The sequence below is a fragment of the Mesoplodon densirostris genome, chromosome 1 (genome assembly GCF_025265405.1).
Source record: "Mesoplodon densirostris isolate mMesDen1 chromosome 1, mMesDen1 primary haplotype, whole genome shotgun sequence".
Classification (NCBI taxonomy): Eukaryota; Metazoa; Chordata; class Mammalia; order Artiodactyla; family Ziphiidae; genus Mesoplodon; species Mesoplodon densirostris.
Window position 1 is genome coordinate 27,832,162 of NC_082661.1, and position 20,714 is coordinate 27,852,875.

Genomic DNA, 20,714 nt, shown 5'->3' on the forward strand with positions numbered 1-20,714 from the left:
TGTGATTTCACCTCAAAAAAAGAAAATACTGGACTTCCCTGGTGGTGCAGTGGTTAAGAATCCGCCTGCCAATGCAGGGGACACGGGTTCGAGCCCTGGCCTGGGAAGATCCCACATGCTGCGGAGCAACTAAGCCCATGCGCCACAGCTACTGAGCCTGCACTCTAGAGCCTGCGAGCCACAGCTACTAAGCCTGCATGCTGCAACTACTGAAACCCACACTGCTGGAGCCCGTGCTCCACAGCTAGAGAAGCCACCGCCATGAGAAGCCTGCTCACCTCAATGAAGAGTAGCCCCCGCTCGCCACAACTGGAGAAACTCTGCGCACAGCAACGAAGACCCAACATAGCAAAAAAAAAAGAAAATAGTGGGTGCTCAAATCCATCCATCCACATCAGCTAAGCCTGCCACCCTCCAGGACCTTGTCATTAAAGACCTTCCACATAGACTCATTGCCTCCCTACCACACCCCAGGGCTATCTGCCAGGCATCTGTGACTTCTCCCATTTTTGCCTGCAGCACAGTTTCCAGAGCTGCACCAATGATGGTTTCCTCTTCTTCCTCAGGCCTAGTCCAAACTAGAAGTAAGGCAGAAAAGAGCACTGGGTCAAGTACTTGCTAGCTGTGTGACCTTGGGCAAGTTAATGTCCCTAAGCATGGTTCCTCAGGGAGGTGAATCCACTTAACTTAATCACCCATTCAACAGTACTGAGATATTTCCTTAAAGGAAACAGGACCAATAGATCAGCTGGGGTGGGAGTGAGAGGAGTACCTTCCCAGAAGAGGTGAAGGTGTAACTGAGGTTTAAAAGGCATTAACTAGTTAGTAGGCAAAGAAGACAGAGAAGAATGTTTTACAGAAAGTTTGAATTTATTAACCTTCCTGAATCTGTTTTCTTGCTTGTTTAATGGAGGTAACAGCACCTTCTTCCAAAGGTCATTATGAAAAGTAAATGAGATCTCAGGTGTGAAACACCTCGCGCAGTACCTGGCACATAGTGTATACTCAACAAATGCTGTTTTTCTTCTTCCCAGCCTTCCACCTTCCACATGTGTAATCTAGGAGGAGGGAACCTTAGATTGAGAAGAGGCAAAGTCCCCTATAGGGTGGGTTATAAGCCCCTTTGTCCACTCAAGTGATTGGTGATCACCATGGAATCTGGCCAAGCTAGTTATTTGGAATGAGTGGCCTTAGGGGTGAGTGGTTACAGGATTGGGGCAAGGCAAATTCATACACAGTAGAGAGTGAAAGGGGTCCAGCCAATTCAGCCCACTCCTGAAACTTTTGAAATAACCGATAACCTCAAAGAAAGCAGAAAGGAGCTAAAGTATATTGAGTACTGACTACATGGCTGGCATTGGGCTAGGCGACTGGGCATACATTGTCTCATTTGATTCTCATCAAGCTGCAGGTACCAATTACAGAGGGTAAAGCTAGAGTTCAGAATGGGGAAGTCAGTTGTCCCAGGTAATTTGCTAGTGAGGGGCAAAGCTGGAATTCAAACTGAGGTATCCAAAATTCCAGGCTAAGTTTCCTTTGCTTTAGGTTCCCTTTACTCCCTGTAGTGCTGACCTCTGCCCTGGGGAATGTGGGGAGGAGGTGGACACAGGCAGGGGATGCTGCCAAGGAAATAACTAAGTGTGGATGGCTTCAGTCACATCCCTCTGCAGGCTTCTATCTCGCCCCCCCTTGCCCCCCAGGGGGTGGAGGTAGGGAACGCTAGGGGTGGGGGAATCCGCAATGTGGATGGAATGCTGGAGTTAGTGAGAGGCTGTGCTTACAGTTCCCTTCCCCCACCCTCTCCTAAGCACAAGGGAGGGGATGCCCATCCCTGGGCAGGCCCTCTTTTCAACTCCCAGACTCTGCATCTGCCCTTCGTTTCTTGCTCCCTCAGCAAAAGCTAAGGGGTCTCATAAACACTTAAGCTTCCACATCTGTAACCCTCCCCCAGCCAGTCAAGCCAGCTGTGCAGACTCTGGGCAAGGGTGAGGGAACCTTCACAATCAATCCCCACCTAAGTAACAAAGGGAAGGAGGACCCTCCACCCAATCTGGGCCAGACGCCCTAGGAAGGGGACACCGGGCCAGGTCCGCAGCATCTACTCCTGGAGCCCACCCCGAAGCTTAAAGAAGAGAAGCTAGCAGCTGCGGACCCCCCAGAAGGGAGGGGGCCAACTCTCTCTTCCAGACCACTCCCCTCCCCTCCCTCCTCCCAGCTAATAGGTATTTCCTGTTTATGAGGAAGCTAAGGTTGGGCTTTTGGGGAGGGATGGTGATGGGGATGTTGCCCCCCACCCCGGCTGGTTTAGGGAATCCTTGAGGAGCGCCTGAAGGTTGGGAAGCTCCTCCCTGGGGAAGGAGTGTTCCTTACGTTGACCATCCACATCATCCTCCCTTCCACCCCACCCCCTCCAACTAAGGCCCCAGCCCCTGCGGGTAGGGGGCACTGGAGGGGTTTGCTTCCTGTTCTTCCCAGTCTCGGAGGCCCTCAAAGGAAAGCAGCTTCCAGGCGACTGGGGGGCGGGGGAGGGAGGCTGAAACTGGATGGAGAAAGGGGGAAGGGAGGAGAGCATCTTGACTGATGAGTCAGAGTCTGCAAGGGTAAAGGACAGCCTACGGATTCCCCCTCCCCAGACCAACCTGGCGGTCATTTCGCTGCCCGCCCTTCTCCCAGCAAAACACAGATCCCAGGCAATTAGGCGAGGGAGGGCCGGGACCTCACCTAATTAACCCTTTCAGGTTCAGTCCCAACTGGTTTAGCAGGCAAGGGAGGGGTAATTAATTTAGGGAGGAGGTGAATTCAAGGGTTGCTACTAGAATTAAGATAGTGCTGCTTTCCCCACCCACGTTGGGGTGGGAGCGCATAACCAGGGGCCTCCAGATTAAGAATGGGGTTTCAGAAGAGAGCATGAGCGGGGGGTCGGCAGTCGCGTTTCCCTCCCAGAGCGCGGCCGGGGATGGAGAGAGAGCTACATCTCAAAGCCCACCCTGGCCCCGCCTCCCCCAGTCCCGGCTCCCGCTTCGGCTCCTCTAAGCTCCCAACCCAGCGGCGCCCGGAGGACGGACACCCAGCGTGAGGCTTCGCTTCCCCTCCCTTCCCCTCGCCCGCCCTCTCCCGCCCTCTCCCGGGTCTCTGCCTCGGTCTCCTTTTTTAAAAGCTGCGTCACAAGCACGCCGAACCCGGAGCGCTGCCTGCCCCACGCCGCCCGCCGCCGCGCGGCGCACGCAAGTCGCCGCCCGCTGCGCCCTCGCCCGGGTCACTTTGACACTGCTCTCCCCGCCCACTAGCAGGCAATTAGCATATTAATAAAGCCCGGCCCGGCCCAGCCCGACTAGGGCTGGTGAGCGGGCGCCTACGGGAGGGAGAGCGAGAGCGAGAGGAAGCGCGAGAGCTAGAGGGGGCGAGCGGCAGCGGCGGCGTTGGCGGCGGGGAGGGCGGCGGGAGCGCACAGACACGCACACGCACACGCGCACACACAGACACACACTCCGGGGACGCACACCGCGAGCACACACGCAGAGACAGCTCGCCTTCCTGCCTGGCTTCCTTCCTGTCTGCTCCACGCCTGACAGGCCCCTCACTGCAGCCAAGGGCCGCCCACACCGGGCCGAGGCCGGGCCGGGCCGGCGGCGAGGACAGCGGGGGCCGCGGGCGGCGGCGGCGGCTCATGCCCGGCCTGTCCCCGCGCGGGGCGGGCACCGTGACTTGGCTGGGCCCCCAGCGGCGGGCGATGTGAAGATGTCAGTGGGCTGTGCCTGCCCTGGTGAGTGGGGCGCGCGGCCGCCCGGCCCCTCCCCGAACCCTCCCTGCCGATCCTTCACCCCTTGTTTGGTGAGAACTTGTGTGGGGGGCGTCGATGGCATGGCTGTGGTCGGAGGCTTGAGAGGTGTGTGGGGCCTCAGTCGGGGGAAGGTTTTGCCCAACTGTGTAAATGCACAGTGGCCCAGAGGCACGGGTAAGGGGCGCTGGGGTTAGCTTGTGTGTGTGTTTTGGTGGGGGAGGCTACTTAGGGAGGGGTTTTGGGGGGGCTGAAATTCCCAGAATTCCAGGGTGTTAGCCAATCAGAAGTGAGTCTGGACTTTTGACCCCCCCCTTCAGGTCATCATACAGTTGTGATTGGCTGGTTTGGGTTGCCCCCCCTTCCCTGCTGCCTATTCCCTCTTACCTATTCTGTGACACCTCCCTCCAGGCTGTTTCTGAGGACCCTGTTTGTGGGGGAGGGATTGATTGGGGGCCATCTTGCCCCCCTCCAAATTATCCTGCCTGTTGCCAGGGAAGGTTGGCCCTCCTGAGGGACACGAGGTCCTCCTGGGGTGTCGGGGGCAGATAATTGGGCCCTTGGGTCTGGCATCTTCGCCCTAGTGGGAGGGGGAATGTGGCAGCCCCAGGCAAGCTAGGAAATAAGAGTGACTTGTGAGAGTTGAATTGAGGGGAGCGATGCTTGACCCCAATGAGAGGACTTAGGTTCAGATCCCTGCCTCCCCCAAAACACATCAGCTCTTGCCAGTGACAGCCTGGGTCTGAGTTCTTTCCTAGGGAGGAGGAAGACCTGGGTCTGAGTTCTTTCCTGCTGCCAGGAAGAAGGAGAGGGGCCATGTGACTGGAGAGGTGGTCTTCAGAGGGCCTCAGAACACGGTTTATATCCATCCCCAGGACTCTGGGTTCTTGAATTATCTGCAGGACCCCCTCCTGTGCCAGGCAGGAGTTAGCTTTCTTTGGAAAGTCAGGTATTCCTGAATCTAGCCTGGTTTGGATCCTTTGCCCCCCCAAATGCCCTCTTCTCTGGGAGGCCCGTACCCCACAACTGGAAACCCCCTCCCCCCAACACACATCCCAAGGGAAGCTGCCAGTGCGGAAGCTTCCTTGAAAATCATGTGACCCAGGCCAAAGCTCTGCTGGGCTGGGCACACACTTAAAGTGCCTGCTGAGGCTGACGTTTAAGGGGCATGGGGCCCAGAGGGAGGGCTAGTAGAGCTTAAGAATCCTGGAATATCCAGGTGTGGGAACCCCTGGCTCCTGCTGCAGAGGGTCGGGGAGAGGAGGAGAGGGAAGAGCCTGCCAAGCTGGAATCCTGCCTGGCCCCATCATTCCTCCTCCTACCAGCTTGGTGTGTGTGTTTGTGTATTTTCTTTACAATTGCCTCATGCTGAGTACCCTGTTCAGATCCATCCATTCTCTGAGTCCATCCCATGGCCTTGATCCTCCATCACCGTACATAAGCATAGCTAAAGGGCTGAGTCTTAAATATGATTATTAGTGCCTACAAATAGTGAGCAGGAGGTGAGTATGGAAGGGTTGTCAGGCTGGAGGTAGATGGGAGGTTGATCTTGAAGTTGAGGTAGGGTGCCTGGTCCTGGAGGAGAAGGGAGAAAGTTTCCCTCTCAGTCTTTCTGGGAGCAGCATGGGTACAGAAGAGGACCTGTATGTATGACGGGGGACAACTTAAGGCAGTGCCCTAAAAGGTATGTTCCTTTTGTGTGTCTGGTGATCTGGTTGGGGGAGAGGGGGCCTAAGATGGCCGAGAGTGGGGAATCTTTTTCCTGAATGTGAGGAAGTCTTATGGATTGATGCCACAGAGGATGGATGGAGGTTAGTCTTCAAGGAGAACCACTTGAGGAGGGGCATGAGAGTGGCCTGGGGGTGAGAAATGGTAGGATTTGGGGTAAGGGAGGGCACCAGGCTTGCATGGGTGTGTGTGAGCACATGGCTGAACACAGGGACCCCGTGGCAGCATGTCCAGTCCAGGCCTAAAGACCACCCCCCGCAACCTGAGCAGCCCTGGGGTGGGGGCCCAGGCGCCCTGGCAGGCTGCCTGCCTGCTGCCTGCCTGCCTGCCTGCCTGCCTGCCTGAGTCTCTCCTTTGTGCTCTGCTGTCTCCCGGCTCCTCCTCCCCCAGCCCGGCAGAGACAGCACATGCCCCACACATGTGACTGAGGGAAGCCGGAGCACACGCAGACCCACACACATGCACATGCAGAAGGAAACACTACAAGATACACACACATGCACACATCTAGCCCCCATAGTGCTCCTGGGGTGTGTAGTAGCTTCTGGGGCTTTGGTCAGGAGCAGGGAGAACCTCTGCTAAGGGACATCATCCTGGGCAGGGCAGGTTGCTGAGGGGGCCAGGGCCTGTCTGGGGCAGCATGTGGCTCAGAAGGGTTAAGGTAGAGAGGAGTAGGGGGAGGGGAGGAGGCAGCGGTGGTGGCGGCTGGGAGCCAGGAGAGGAGGATGGCAGAGCGCCAGGCCAACGGGAGGCCGGGCACAGACAAAGGAAGGGGGGCAGGCACACTGGAGGCCTGGGTCAGGGAGCCCCAGGGGCCCGGGCAGGGGGCAGTGCTGGTACCTTAGCCTGTGGGCTGGGGCGGGCTGCTCCCCTTCAGAATTCCCACCTCCAGGAAGGGTGCTCTTGCTCTTCCCTCCCTCATCACCTTTTTCAGTCTTTGCTGCTCCCTGCTTTCTCCCCACCCCACCTCCCACCAATTTTAGAGCCTTCTAACTCTGAGTTGCTCTCTTTAGTTGGACCTCATCTGCCCCTGTGCAAGTGAGAGAATTAAGTCTGAACTGAGAGAGGAGCAGACTTGCTGGAGAAGGGGAACTAGGAGAGGGCCCGTTTTGAATGATATGCCAGGGTCTGGATACATCTTGGTATTTAGGGGCCCTTCTCCCTGAAATTTGAGGAGACAGACTGGGTGGGGGTTCTGAGTTCTGAACTGGATGCTGAAGCCAGAGCACACAACCATCTCCCCTCCCCGAGTAGATAGTCATTTGGGGCCTGGAGTGACCATTCCTTGGAGGGGGCAGGCAGTAGGAATGGCTGCAGTGCCCCAGGGCTGGGCTTGTGTGAGTGGGGTTAGAATCAGGGTTCCAGCCTCAGGCCCTCCTGTCTCACTGTAATCTGTGCAAGTTAGGATAATAGGCCCTGGATGCTATTAGGATCTCTCAAGGTACTGCCTGTGAATGTGCTTTGGAAAGTTTAAAGGCACAAAACAAATGACAGGAATTGTCCTGTCAGTGGGGGAGGAATGTAGTTATCCCAGAGTTGGGCTGTAAATTTGGGATTCAGAACAAGTATCTCAAGTCCTGGTGGTAGGCAGTATGATGATAGGCATTCTGGCTGAGTAGTGTAGATTTCGATAGGTTTATGAAAGCCAGGGTGTATCATATGGCCAGGCCATGATGGAGAATGGTGTGCAGATTTCAGAGGGGGTGGGGTTAGTCCCTGGGTAACAAATGGTCAGGGTATGTGTGTAGCAGTCTGTCAAAGGTTCAGGAGGTATAATGCAGTTTGGGGGTGTGTGTTGGGGCTTGGGGCATGTGCATCACGGGTCCCACTGTGTATGTGTGTGTGTCTTCGGTTTGGGTTTATTTGGGGTTTGAGGTATATCACAGGTTGAAGTGTGTATCAGGTACAGATTTGTGTGAGAGTGAGCTGTGTTAATTGTGTGTGGAGGATGTTCACAGAGCCAGATGCAATAGTATTATTATTGCACAGTCAGCTGGTGTGTATGCCATCCTGTTGTGGGGCTGTGTGTGAATCTGGTTGGGGGGGCGGGAATAGAAAGCTGAGACTCAAATTGCAAAGAAGGAGGAAGTCCTTACTGCCCCCCACTTCCCACGTGAGTGTGTGTGTGTGTGTGTGTGTGTGTGTGTTTCTGTCCAGGTAGTAGGGCCTGGACCACTATCCAAGTTTTAGAAAAACCCCCTCTCTTGGGCTTCCCCCCTTGCATTGGAGAACAGGTTCCTACCCTGGTAACCATATACCGTTTTTTCCTAGGATTTGGGGGAGGATTCAGCAGCAGACTAGACCCCTTCTGGGGACCCTCAGATGGGCAAGTTTGCCTTCCTGAGCTCTAACAGAGCCCCTTTCCCTTGCACCCACGTGCCTCCGGTGGCGGTGGTGGTGGTGATGGTGGGTGGGGGGAAGGGGGCTTCCTGCAAAGGCAGTCAGCATTTAGAACTAAGCTGGGTTGGGGGCAGGGAACCTGGAGTGTCCCCCTCCTTCCAATCAGTGTTTACAGGCTGAAGTCTGAGTGTGTCTCTGTCAAAAATAACCCCCGGAGCCTCCCCCCAGCTGCTCTGGGATTTCACCAGCCAAGGGTGGCTGCCCAGGCCAGCCTTCAACCCGAGAGATCACTAGGGAGAGGAAGAGAGATTTGGGGGATGTTTGGGAGGCCGTTAGAAGATACTGGGAGTCTCCAGAGAGGAAGAGTGCCCTCCTCCATCCCTGCCTGTGGCTTAGGCTCCCCAGCTCACGCGTGAGCACCCCGCTTGGGGCTTGGGAGCGGCATTCCAGTTCCTGGCTCCCACAGCCCTCCCCTCCATCCCGGTCTCTCCAGACCCAGTCTCTTCTGTCTCCCTGTCTCCAGCCTGTCCCCTGTCTCTCCCAGTCTCTGTCTCTCTTTTGTTTTTCTCAGCAGTCCTCCCTGCCTGCCTCCCTCTCTCAAGCTCCCTCCCTCCCCTCTCTCCCTCTTCCTCTTTCCTCGCAGGGAGGGGGCGGGGCCGGTGGGGGCAGCTCCACCCTCCGCCCGCCCTGGGGCCTCATTCTGAGAGAGGCTCTGAGAGAGCCAGCGGGGAGGGAGGGAGGGAGAGAAAGGGAGAAAAGGAAGGGAGCCGGCGGGCGCTGCGTGTGTCTGTGCGTGTGCGAGTGTGAGTGAGTGTGAGTGCCGGGCCCTGCCTCTGCTGGTGCCCCGGCGGAGGGGCCTGCCGGCCTGGGGAGGGCGGGCGGGCTGCTTGGAGGCAGAGGCAGAGGCGGCGGCGGGGAGAGCAGAGGAGGAGGAGGAGGAGGAGGAGGAGAGGAAAGAGCGGAGCAGCCATTGTTGAGGGAAACCTTGCAAACAAAGAAGGCTCCGGACTCCCCGCGGCCCCCCGCCCCCCAGGCCGGCCCCCTGGCCCCGGGTCCCCAGCCCAGTGGCCATTGTAACTTTCCCCCGGGGCTGTGGCCGCCGTGGGGCGGGCCGAGGCCGTGCGTGCGAGTCTTTGTGCAGCCCGCGGAGTGGAACTCCCAGCCAGGCCTGCCTGTCCCACTCGGGACATGAGCGGCTGAAGTTGGCCCCCCCTCAGGCCTCACCCCTGCCAGGGCCCCTGTGGGCTCGCAACCGCTCCCCGCACCTCTCCTGGCCCCCTCAGTTCTCCCAGGTAAGTAAGTCTGGGCACCCTGCAAGCCTGTTGGGGGTGGGTGGAAGGTCCTCCATCTGGCCCGGGCCTGGTATGCTGGCTGTGAGAGAGGTGACCCAGCTCATAGAGGAGAGGGCTCTTGGGCCTGCTGACCTCTGGTCAGCCCCCAAAGGGAGGGGGCCTGCCCTCGGGCCGGGCTGGTTACCATGGAAATGCCCGGCTGGAGGTGCCCCCCTAGGCCACAGGATGCAGCTTCCATTCTGAGAAAACTTTACTAGTTCTGGGCTCTTCCTCTCTCCTCCCCCTTCCTAAGGGCTCCCAGGTTGCTAGAGGTGGGAGACGGGGACTCTGCCTGACTCCAAGACTGGATGACACATCCATCCCCTCACCCCCCCACCCCCACGTTGCTCCCTCTACCCCTGCTGCTGGGGACAGGCAGCAGCAGGGACAGATGGTCTGGGGTGATGTTCCCTCCCCTTCTCTTCTCACTCCCCAGCCCTTGTGCTGGGGCTACTGGGAGTTGCTATGGCTCTGGAGAGATGCTGAGTTTATTTGTGTCCATTCATTGGTCGTGTAAATAGAGGCCCCAAAGCTTTGGGCTTTAGCTCCTCAGTACTGTTACCTAGCCCCAGGCAATGCCTGTCATTTCTCGAGTGAGAAATTGAAGCTCTGAAACTTTTTTCAGAGTTAGAGAGGAACCCTGGTGTCTTGCCTCCCTTCTCTTTAGGGTCTTGAGCTGATACATTTCAAGTGGCCCTGAAACTGAGGGGCAGGGGCAGTAATGCTTTTGGGGAAAGGAGGGCCTAGGTAGGGGATGAGGGCCAGGTCTAATAATCTAGACTACTGGGTGCATTGCCCAGGCCTGGCTTCTGGTTGCTAGTGTGAGCTTTGACTTCCTACATGGCCTTGTCCACCTGTCTGTGGAGTGGGGGGGACTTGGGGTTGGGTGGGACTGTCTCTTTCCTGAGGACACATGCTCCTCATTCAGTCCTGACTGGCATGTGAAGGCTGTGAATGTCGTGCTGGGAGCATGTGGATGTGGCCTGTGAGAGCTCATGCGTGGGGCAAGGGCCTGTTGCAGGCACCCTGATCCTGCCTGGGGCTGCTGGGTTCCAGCCCTTGGTAGACATGTTGGGGCGAGCTGAGGGTGCAAGCCTGCTAGGCAGGATGAGGCACACGCGTGTGCAGGTACACACAGGCTCTGAGTCTTGGCACTGAGTCTTCGGGGACGGTGGAGGGTAGGCCTCTCTGGGACCCTCCTTTGGCCCATATTGTGAGGAGGGGACCCAGGGGAGAGAATTAAATGGTACATGTTGGTACAGGGTCTTCCTTTGTCTCTTCCTCCCAAGGAACAAAATAGATTTTGTATCTAAATTGGAGATGGGGCTCAGATACAGCCGATACAGCCACCCTTCCAAATGCAATCAAGTTTGGGGGACATGAGGAAGCAGCTGTGACGAGGACTCTGCTTCATGTTCTCCTCCTGTCTGGTGGGGAGGGGAAAAGTGGCATTGCGGGGGTACCTGGCTCTTACCTAGCTATGAATGTAGCATTTCTTCCGGTCAGGTAATAGTAGAGCAGGAGTAGAACTGTGTGTGCTTCTGGTGAGGTGAAGAGGGGACACATGAGCACATGCCCAGATACACACAAGCAGAGACCCTGTCTAGTTACCACTTGCCTCCTAGACTGAGCCCCTGAAACCTAGGCTCATTCCCTGGGGCTTCTTACTTTCTATTTGTAACTAGAGTGGGATCCATTGGAGGCCCGTCTACCTCCCTCCCCCACTGCAAGTCCAAGGAGAGAAACGGGGTTGAGGCTTTGGGTTTCTGGTTTGGAGACAATACTAGACCCATGGTGGGTGTGTGTCGGGGGGGGCTGGGCTGATAAGGGAGTGGCCGTTGGTGGGAGAGGCAGAAGGCCCAACTGGTTATCTGGTGGGCGGCGCCCAGCAGGCACTCCCCCCCCCCCTTTATCTTTCTATCCCCTGCCCTCCTGAGACCCTGGGGGTGGAGAAGGAGCAGGGAGTTGGCAAAATCCCCCTTTACCCTCCCCCAACCTGGTCTCCAGAGGGCAATAGAGGGGTAGAAATACTATAGGATATGGGAATCGGAAGAGTAGGCTCAAGTCCTAACTCTGCCAGTTAGTAGCTGTACGATCTCGGTAAGTCCCTTTGAACTTGTAGTTGCTTCAGTTATAAAATGGGAATTGTTACACTCGACCTTGCTACCTCACAAGGTTGTGATAATGATTAAACAAAATGATGTAGATGAAAAGGGAGTTTATCAAAATTTTAGATTCTAATGTTTAGATGTTTATTTATCCTATGGTATTGACATTTCTTCCCAGGTTCAATTCTGTCATCCAGGGCTCAGCCACATGAAGAAATGGGGTCTTGGGTATTAGGGCTGAGAACTTCTAGTTTCTTAATAAAACAAGATTGGAGCCAGATTTAGAAGCTGGGATAGGTGCTCCCTAGGGTAGTCTCCCTCCCCTAGTGCCCTCGGGGGCTCCAGAAGACCAGTCCCTGTGCATACAGTCTAGCAGACTTCCAGGAGCACTGCCAAGAGGGACTCAGGAGACCCCTTCTTTCTTTCCCTTCTAGGTTGTTCCTCAAAGTCATTCAAGCTGTACTCACCCAAGGAGCCCCCGAACGGCAACGCCTTCCCCCCCTTCCATCCCGGCACCATGCTAGATCGGGATGTGGGGTGAGTTTCTTGTCCACTTCCTGTTCCTTCCCCAGATGGCATCCTGCCTGAAAAGGGGAGGGAGTGACACCCCCCAATAATTCCTGTCTTCCACCCCCATTCTCATAGCCTCTTCCCTTACACAGCCCAACTCCCATGTACCCGCCTACCTACCTGGAGCCTGGGATTGGGTAAGTGGAGCCCAGTGGGGAGGTTGGTGCTTTCCATTACAGGGGTGAAGGCGGGGGTGGTGGGGGGAGGCTCTGCTCCTACTGATCTCCCTTCTTCACTTCCCCCAGGAGGCACACACCATATGGCAACCAAACTGACTACAGGATATTCGAGCTTAACAAACGGCTTCAAAACTGGACAGAGGTATAGCCAGGGGAAAGGAGCTTGGAGGGAGAGGACCATCTGGGCACCCCTGTGGCATGTCTTCTGACACACACACGCCTCCCTGTGCTTCTTAGGAGTGTGACAATCTCTGGTGGGATGCTTTCACAACTGAGTTCTTTGAGGATGATGCCATGTTAACCATCACTTTCTGCCTGGAGGATGGACCAAAGAGATACAGTGAGTGACCTCTGGGGGTCCTGCCAGTGCTGCTGTAAGAGCGTACATCTCCTGTGTCCTTCTAAGATCTGGGCGTGGGTATTTGTCCCAGTGGATCTGTCTGGGCAGGGGTGGTATCTGCCTGACCACTTTTGAGATCCTTCTGTTCTGAAGAGTTTGTCCCGTCTCTGCAGCCATTGGCCGGACCCTGATCCCACGCTACTTCCGCAGCATCTTTGAGGGTGGTGCTACGGAGCTCTACTATGTACTTAAGCACCCCAAGGAGGCATTCCACAGCAACTTTGTTTCCCTTGACTGTGACCAGGGCAGCATGGTGACCCAACATGGCAAACCTATGTTCACCCAGGTCAGCACCCAGCTGGATGTGGAGCACTGAAGTACCTGGGTTGGATTCCCCTTCTGACTCCCAAAAATGTACTTGGCTTTTCCCCAGGGAGGCATAATGGGAAGTGGCAAGATACACAGGGATCGCAGGCATGCTGCAGTATTCAGCAGACATGTATTGAGTTTGTACATGCCAGTTTTCTGGGCCACAGGGAGACACCAGTGAACAAGAGCCTGTCCTCATGGAGCTTATGGCCGACGAGTGCATCACTAGCTACAAGAGGAGAGGACAAGAATCTATTAAGCGTTTCTACTGTGTGTGTGTGTGTGTGTGTGTGCGCGCGTGCGTGCGTGTGTGTGTGCATGCGTGCGTGCGTGCGTGCGCGCGCCGGTGTGGCGGGTATATGAGGAGATGGTCCATGTCAGTTATGCACCCAGATTTCTGTTCAGGTGGCAGGAGTGTATGCAGTGGGAGAATCATGAGGAAACGGGAACCGGTATACTTTTGGGTATGTGGGGAGGTGGGCAGACTTGTGACAAGCTTGTTTCCAGGTTTGTGTGGAGGGCCGGTTGTACCTGGAGTTCATGTTTGATGACATGATGCGGATAAAGACGTGGCACTTCAGCATCCGGCAGCACCGAGAGCTCATCCCCCGCAGCATCCTTGCCATGCATGTGAGTTGTGCACAGGACCTAAGCCACAAGGCTGAGGGCAGGCAGCGGGAAGGGTGGAACGAGGTCTGCCATTACCCACCAGTGGCCCTAGACAGAGGGTTGAAGTTTATCCATCTGAAAAATGGGTTTTTATATAGTAGCCTCTCTTCTCTCGGGTGTCACGAGGCTAAGATGATAGGGCAGGTGAGCAGATGCAACCCAGGTGTTAGTATTCTTACCTTTCTCCTCCTCTAGGCCCAGGACCCCCAGATGTTGGATCAGCTCTCCAAAAACATCACCCGGTGTGGGCTGTCCAATTCCACTCTCAACTACCTCCGAGTGAGTCTCTGGTCACCCAATTTCTGCCCCATCCCAATTGGTCTCCACTCCATGTCTGTCCCCTGACAAGCCACTAACTGGTCTCCCCCCAGCTCTGTGTGATACTCGAGCCCATGCAGGAGCTCATGTCCCGCCACAAGACCTACAGCCTCAGCCCCCGTGACTGTCTCAAGACCTGCCTCTTCCAGAAGTGGCAGCGCATGGTAGCACCCCCTGGTGAGTGCCTTGCACCTGCACCTGCTCTTACCAGTATCTGATGCTGCTTCCCCAAGGCTGTATCGCTGCCTCCTCACAAAGCCCTTTCCTCTTTCCTGGGTCTGCGAGATTGGGATCAGGGTAGGCTCAGGCTCCTTAGGAGCCAGAATGGGGAATAAGGGTCCCAGGGCGCTACCCCACCTGAGTCTCCTTTCCCTGGCACAGCGGAGCCTGCACGGCAGCAGCCCAGCAAGCGGCGGAAAAGGAAGATGTCAGGGGGCAGCACCATGAGCTCGGGGGGCGGCAACACCAACAACAGCAACAGCAAGAAGAAAAGCCCAGCCAGCACCTTCGCCCTCTCCAGCCAGGTACCTGTAAGCATCTCGGCTTTCTTCTCTCTTCTGGGCTGCCCCACTGCTGGCCCCTGACCCTTGATCCTTGACCCTGTCCCATCCTGAGCTCACTAGCAGACATAGAAACAAAGACAGTTTTTCCCAGTGTACTTTGCCATCGTGGGCTGACTCTTGTCCCCGATGACAGTCCTTGTCATCACATGCATGATTGTGATCACACAGACTCAGATATAGCAACGTACGACATCAAGGGACGGAGACAGCCATGGGAACGTGTGGACATAAAGGACAGCTTAGGGACACACAGACCACCAGAGAGACACACACGCTGACAGAGGGACACACAGACTTGAATGTGTGCAAATCTAGAATACATACACGCACGTACATTTCCCCTCCGGTGTTTTTGATCTGCTCCCTCTCTCTTACATTGGACAGAAGTTCAGGAGCCCCTAAAATTTTGGGGAGATGGACTAGGGAGCTAGAGGAGTAGACTGACTTCTCCCAGAATCCAGTGGATATAGCTTAAAGGCTGTGATGCTTTGCAGCCCTTCAGTGGGAAGTATTCCAGGGGCGGAGGGTATCAGAGGAGTTGGGGTTTTAAATTGGGGTATAAGTGGGGGGTGGGGGTGGGGTTGAGTTTCCCAGGTGGGTGTTGGGGCTCTGGGGGTATCTGCTGCCCTGGGCTGGGCGAGCCCCTGCCCCGATTATGTTTGGGGACCTCCGCCACTCTCAGGATGTGATGGTGGTGGGGGAGCCCACCCTGATGGGCGGGGAGTTCGGGGACGAGGACGAGAGGCTCATCACCCGGCTGGAGAACACCCAGTTTGACGCGGCCAACGGCATTGACGACGAGGACAGCTTTAACAACTCCCCTGCCCTGGGCGCCAACAGCCCCTGGAACAGCAAGCCTCCGTCCAGCCAAGAGAGCAAATCGGAGAACCCCACATCACAGGCCTCCCAGTAAAGGCCTTGCCACGGCCTCCGCCACCCAGCGCTCTGCCTGTCTGCCCCACCCCTCGAAGCCCCAGGGAGCAGAAGACAGAATGAAGAGACTGAGCATCTAAAATGGACAGCCTCATCCACCCGCTTCAGGGAGGAACTGGACTCACTGGGGGCAGGTGCCAAGATTTGCCCCCCAGTGGCCCTGGGCTTGGGCTGGCCTCTGCAGAGCCTTTTGGGGGAAGGGGGTACTCATGTGGATGCCTATGTGGACCCTGGACCTCTGAGAAATGTCCTGACCACCTCCCAGGGCATTTGCCTCCATCCTCACCCCAGGTTCTGGGTTCCCCCATCCTCCTGACTCCACCCTCTTCAAGCCTGGGGTTGTCTGTGCCCACAGCCCTTAGGGACTTAAAAGTTATGGGGCTTGGTTGAATGCCCCTCCTCCAAACCCTCCCCTTAGGTGGCTGGTAGTAGAGGGGTAAAGCTCTGGGCTCCTCCCTTCTGCCACCTATCCCAGCTCCAAGTTTTTTTAAAAATAATATTATTAAAAATGTAAGTTTAAAAAAAAATCACTCATGTTCCCTATTTCCCCTTATTAAAGGTCCAGCTACCTCCCTATGCCTGGCAGATGGAGAGCTTAGGGCCCATGTGGAGGTAGGGCGGTATGCATTACCATTTTATACAGTTTGAGAGCTTCAGACCAAGGAGACACTTTGCCATCTCTCTTCCCTTTTCCTCTGGGGTGACTGGAGTTGCGGAAGGCATGCCATGAGGGTAGGGCGCCATTGATGGCCTCACTTCTGTGACAGCCCCCTGCTGTTGTCTCTGTCTCCCCATCCTCTAGGACTCTGGCCTGCCCTCCTAGTGCTTGTGACTCCTTCTATCCCAGCCCCCAACCCCCTCCCTCCACGGTGTGTATATTCTTTACAAGTCCTCCACTAGAGCAGCTGTCTTGGATGGGGGGAGGGGGAGGCTCCCTCCCTTAGGGAGTGTGGAGGGAAGGGAGCAGCCTTGTTTGTCACTGTGTGTTTTGTTTTGTCTCAGTTGGGCAGGCATGGGTGGAGGAGGGGTTCATCCACTCTCCAGTACTCTCTTTCCCCAACCCCTCAGACTGCATATCTAGTCCTCCCCTGCCCTTCAAGGAGGGGTAGAAGCCACTGAGGGTGTCCCAGCTCTGAGCCCACCAGGGAGCAATAGGCTTTTGTCCTCCAGCTGAAGTAAAGGCTCTTCATCTCCCAGTATCTCCTCTCTCCCCTTCTTCATAGAAGGACAGGGGAGGCAGCCAGGATCCTCAGCTGTTTCACAATTGGACATGTGGAGACTCCAGGCCCAGGGTGAGGCCGAGAGCAGGGTCCCATGTGTCTGGACGCAGCTCTGTGGCTTCTCTGCCTTCTGTGGCCAGTTCCAGAAGTGTTAGCACCACCTCTCTCCCCAGTCTTCCTTCTGGATTCTGGGGTCCCTCACATCCTGTTTCCTCTACTCCAGCTGCCACTTTTGGAAGGATATTGTGTCAGGAGCTGAGGGAAGGGGTAGGGAAGGTGGATGTCCCACCCCGCCCGCTGTAATGCCTTTTTTTTTTTTTTTTTTTTTTTTTTTTTTGGGCCATTTGAGTCATGTATGGTACCCATCAATAAAGAGACTTTTTGGTTTGAGAGTGTCTTGGTTGGTCATTGATGCCTATAATGACTCAGTCCAAGGCAGTCTTTTTCCCCTCCTTCCTGCAGTCCCTAACACCAGTCATTGGGGAACAGGCATGAATTGGGCTTGTGAATTCCCCCTCACTCCCATCTCACATTTCCCCTCACTCTTCTGGTGATGGTCTTGATGTGTCCCAGGCTGCCCTGTATTCCTCAAAAGTTGACTTCCCAGCCCCTCCCAGGACTATTGTTCCTCACCCCTAACTGTCATGGGGCTGCCAGACAGGTGGTGGTCCTCTGCAGGCTGGGTTCCTGGGATAGACAGACCTGGATTAGGCTGTTGGGGGAGGGGTGGAGGAAGGGGTCCTTGCCCAGGAGGGGGCTTGGATTGGAGGAGCTTTGGGTGGTTAGAATTCTTGGGAGGCTCAGTCCTGTTTTTGTCAGATTCCTACCCCTACCTGGCCTCTAGCTTACCAGCCCAGCTGAGATCTGAACTAGTCTCCTCTGGTGTTAGGTCCCTGGGTTCGGAAGCGGGAGAGTAGTGGGGTTGTCTCCTTGCTGACTTTGGGCTGAGGCACAGAGAGAGGAGGATGCTTAAGCACTATTGCTAGGGGACAGCCTGAAGCTCCACAGAGAGATGGTAGGAGGAATAGGGCACTTTTCAGACTCCTTTCCAGGTAGTTATTCTCCCTGATTCCTCTCCTTCCCCACTATTATAGAAGATTGGCAAGATAGGGAGATACTACAGTGGGTTGGGGAGGGGTATTAGCACCTGCAAAAACCCCTACCCTGTCTCTCTCATTTTTTTTTTTTTCTTTTTTTTTTGGTTGTGCCGTGCATCTTTCAGGATCTTAGTTCCAGGATCTTAGTTCCCTGACCAGGGATTGAACCCGGGCCACGGCAGTGAAAGTGTCAGGGAATTCCAAGTCTCCCTCATTTTCATCCCAGGGGAATCTGAGGCCTCAGACTGTTCCCTCACTAAGGTCTCTGGATCTCAAGTAAGGCCTCATAGACCTGCACCTCTGCCCCCACCTCCCAAGCTGGCAGGAAGAAACCAGAGGAAAGGACTGCATGGCCCACCCCACACCCTTTCCAGTCCATGCAGTTACCTCGGCCCTGCCCTGCTGCCAGCCCAGCTCCTCGTTGGTCCAGGACCTCAGAACTCCAAGGCCTGCATTTGTACACACACACATATCCCACCCCTCTGCAGGCCTGATCTGACTGAAGGACATTTACCAGCCAGCTGTGACCACTAATGCGCCCTGGAAGTCCTAGGTAACACCCATCTGCAGTGTGTTTGTGTCTGGCGCTAGGTGTACATCTGATCTTTCTGCCTGAGTGTGAGCTTGTGTATGTAGTGACTTCTGACCTCAGAGAGGGCTAGGGTATGTGTATATAAGGGACGTATACATGTATTAATAGGCATGTGGGCTTGTATATGTATTTGTTTCTGATGTATGTCTTGGTGGATTCATTCAGCTAATATTCATTGAGCCCTCTCCAGGTGCCAGCCCCAATTCTGTGTGCTAGGGATGCGGTACTGAACAAGGCAGAGGAGGCATGACCACTGGGTGTGAGTTGGCAGCGAAAAGTACATAAATGAGGATGTGTTGTTGAATGCATGGCTTGGCAGTACGATTGTGTTGGGTTATGGGGCTGCCAGGGCGGGCATGTGACTGGGTTTCAGCATTTGCAGGTTCACATTGTGTGTGTGTGTATGTTTCTGAAAGGGAGGTGGGGGTCCAGGGGAGAGGTAGATTGCTAGGCCTGGACTCTGCCCTGCTTGGGGGAAAGGAATGGGCCAGAGAGACGGGGAACCCACTTTTTGAACTCAGGAAACCTGGTGGCCAGTGACTTCCTCTGAAACCCCAGATCTGGCTCCTCCCTGTTTGCCCCAGTGGCCCCTCTGGGGAAGGCCCTTGTTCAGGAGGAATTGCTGGGGTGGGGGAAGTAAGCCCTTCAAAGCCTTCATGTCCTGTTTCCGGGTGCAGGGGAGAGCCCAGTCCCAGGCACAGCATGATGCTGAAAAACTTGTTTCAGCCCAACTGTGTATGCCAGCCGGGCCCCACTGCAGAGGTCCAGGCCTTGAACCCCAGGCCCCCAGCTCAGCCTGAACCCAGCTCCTTCCCCATGTTTCCTAACCCAGTCCAATCCAGCCTGGTCTCCAGCCCCTTTCTTAGGACTGCTAGTCTAGTCTAGCACAATCTCCAGCCCCTTTTATACCAGTAGCCCAGTCCAGCCTGACCTCTAACCCCTTTCCTAAAGGTAAGAGGCCAGCCCAGCCAGCCCAGCCCAGTTCAGTCTGACCTTAAGCCCCTTCCCCTAAGGTGGAAAGTTTGAAGCTGCCCTCCCAGAGCTTCCCCCCAATCCCTTTTTTCACAAAGTAGGGTCTCATTTTGGGGATTGGTAGAAGTAGAGGTGAGAGTACAGGATTAGGAGCTATAGTTAGGATGAAGAAAGAAAGGGCAGGGAAGACTGGGAGGTGAGGGGCAGGGGGTGCTTAGGATGGCCCAGGTGTGTTCTGGGCCAGGCTGAAAAGAGGGAATGTGTAAAAAGTTGTGAGTCAGCGGCCCCCTAGTTCCAAATGGAATTTTTTTTTAATTATTTATTTTTGGCTGCATTGGGTCTTCGTTGCTGTGTGCAGGCTTTCTCTAGTTGCGGTGAGCGGGGGCTACTCTCGGTTGTGGTGCGCGGGCTTCTCATTGTGGTGGCTTCTCGTTGCGGAGCATGGGCTCTTGGCGCACCTGCTTCAGTAGTTGTGGCTCGTGGGCTAGAGTGCAGGCTCAGTAGTTGTAGCGCACGGGCTTAGTTGCTCCGCGGCATGCGGGATCTTCCTGGACCAGGGCTCGAACCCGTGTCCCCTGCATTGGCAGGCGGATTCTTAACCACTGCATCACCAGGGAAGTCCCCAAACTGAATTTTGAAGATGGTGGTTTTGGCCTCCACTGGACCCAGCTCTCCAGTACCCAGGGTGCCTACAACACTCTGCCATGTGGTCACAGTCCCATTCTCTCAGGACCCACCTCTTAGGCTTCTTTCCACTCCATCCAGAGGTCTTCAATGAAGAACAGGAAACGAATGACAGACTACACACCCTGTAGTTCTTAGCCTAGGGAATGGGGGGAGCTGAATGGTAATGGAAGCTGACCCACCTCTAGGTTCCTACTCCACCAATTCCAGGACCCTTTTCCTGAAGTAGCTAAACTCTGGATTACTCCTCTCCCTGCTGCCCCACCTCTGTGCCACCAGCTCACCTCTCCAGGAGGAGAACCCAGAGACAGTCCCTAGAGAAAAGTCCCAGAGAGGGTTGGGAAGGAAGAAACTTTTCCCCCTCTCCCCCAAACAAATAAGGCTACCTGGAGGAAGTAGGCATAATTTCTCTCCCTTGCCTTTAATGGATGTCAGGTGCACAGAATTAGATTAATCATACCCTTGTTTCATGGCACACTTTTCATTGCCCTATGCACAGGACACATTTATTTAATTATAGTACTGTCATAAGAACTTAGCACATGAAAGCTAGGACCTTGGCAATAACTGAAATGCATCCTCCTCCCGAGGTATCCACCATTCTTTTTTCCTTTTTATAAGTTTATCTTAGCTTTAGCTTTATGTATTTCCAATTTTTTTTTTTTTTTTAGTTTTTTTAACCTTATCATAGAGGAATACTGCTGTATGTAGTTTTCGGCTGCTTATTATTTTTACTTAATATTACTAAGATTCATATTGCTGCAGTTCATGCATTTTGAGGGCTGTGTAGTATTCCACTATGTGACTATACCACAGTTCTTCATTCTCCTGTCACTGGACATCTGGGTTGTTTCTATCATGGTTTCTGCTCTCATGAAGAGCCTTCCTATGAACATTTTTTTTTCCTATGAACATTTTTATTC

At 55.0% G+C, this 20,714-nt stretch overlaps 1 protein-coding gene across 3 annotated transcripts; it reads left to right on the forward strand.

Moving 5' to 3' along the window:
- The first annotated feature begins 3,338 nt into the window (after positions 1-3,338).
- LDB1 (LIM domain binding 1) lies at positions 3,339-16,774 on the forward strand. 3 transcript variants are annotated; one of them, XM_060100429.1, is made up of 11 exons: positions 3,339-3,763; positions 11,720-11,822; positions 11,948-11,992; positions 12,101-12,176; positions 12,272-12,374; positions 12,548-12,720; positions 13,251-13,373; positions 13,608-13,691; positions 13,784-13,907; positions 14,112-14,260; positions 14,976-16,774. In XM_060100429.1, exons 1-11 carry the CDS (start codon positions 3,739-3,741, stop codon positions 15,204-15,206), a joined length of 1,236 nt encoding a protein of 411 aa, XP_059956412.1. In that variant the 5' UTR covers positions 3,339-3,738; the 3' UTR covers positions 15,207-16,774. The 3 variants fall into 3 exon arrangements, with proteins under 3 accessions (XP_059956412.1, XP_059956420.1, XP_059956425.1); XM_060100437.1 differs by having other exon boundaries at positions 14,112-14,254; XM_060100442.1 differs by lacking the exon at positions 3,339-3,763 and adding an exon at positions 9,045-9,138.
- Positions 16,775-20,714: the final 3,940 nt, after the last annotated feature.

What these genes read in the sequence shown, in the direction of transcription:
- LDB1 (XM_060100429.1), top strand. Translation starts at nt 3,739, where the DNA reads ATGTCAGTGGGCTGTGCCTGCCCTG. An exon ending in ATGCTAGATCGGGATGTGGG is followed by an intron (nt 11,823 to 11,947) that starts GTGAGTTTCTTG and finishes TCCCTTACACAG; the next exon opens with CCCAACTCCCATGTACCCGC. An exon ending in CCCTCTCCAGCCAGGTACCT is followed by an intron (nt 14,261 to 14,975) that starts GTAAGCATCTCG and finishes CGCCACTCTCAG; the next exon opens with GATGTGATGGTGGTGGGGGA.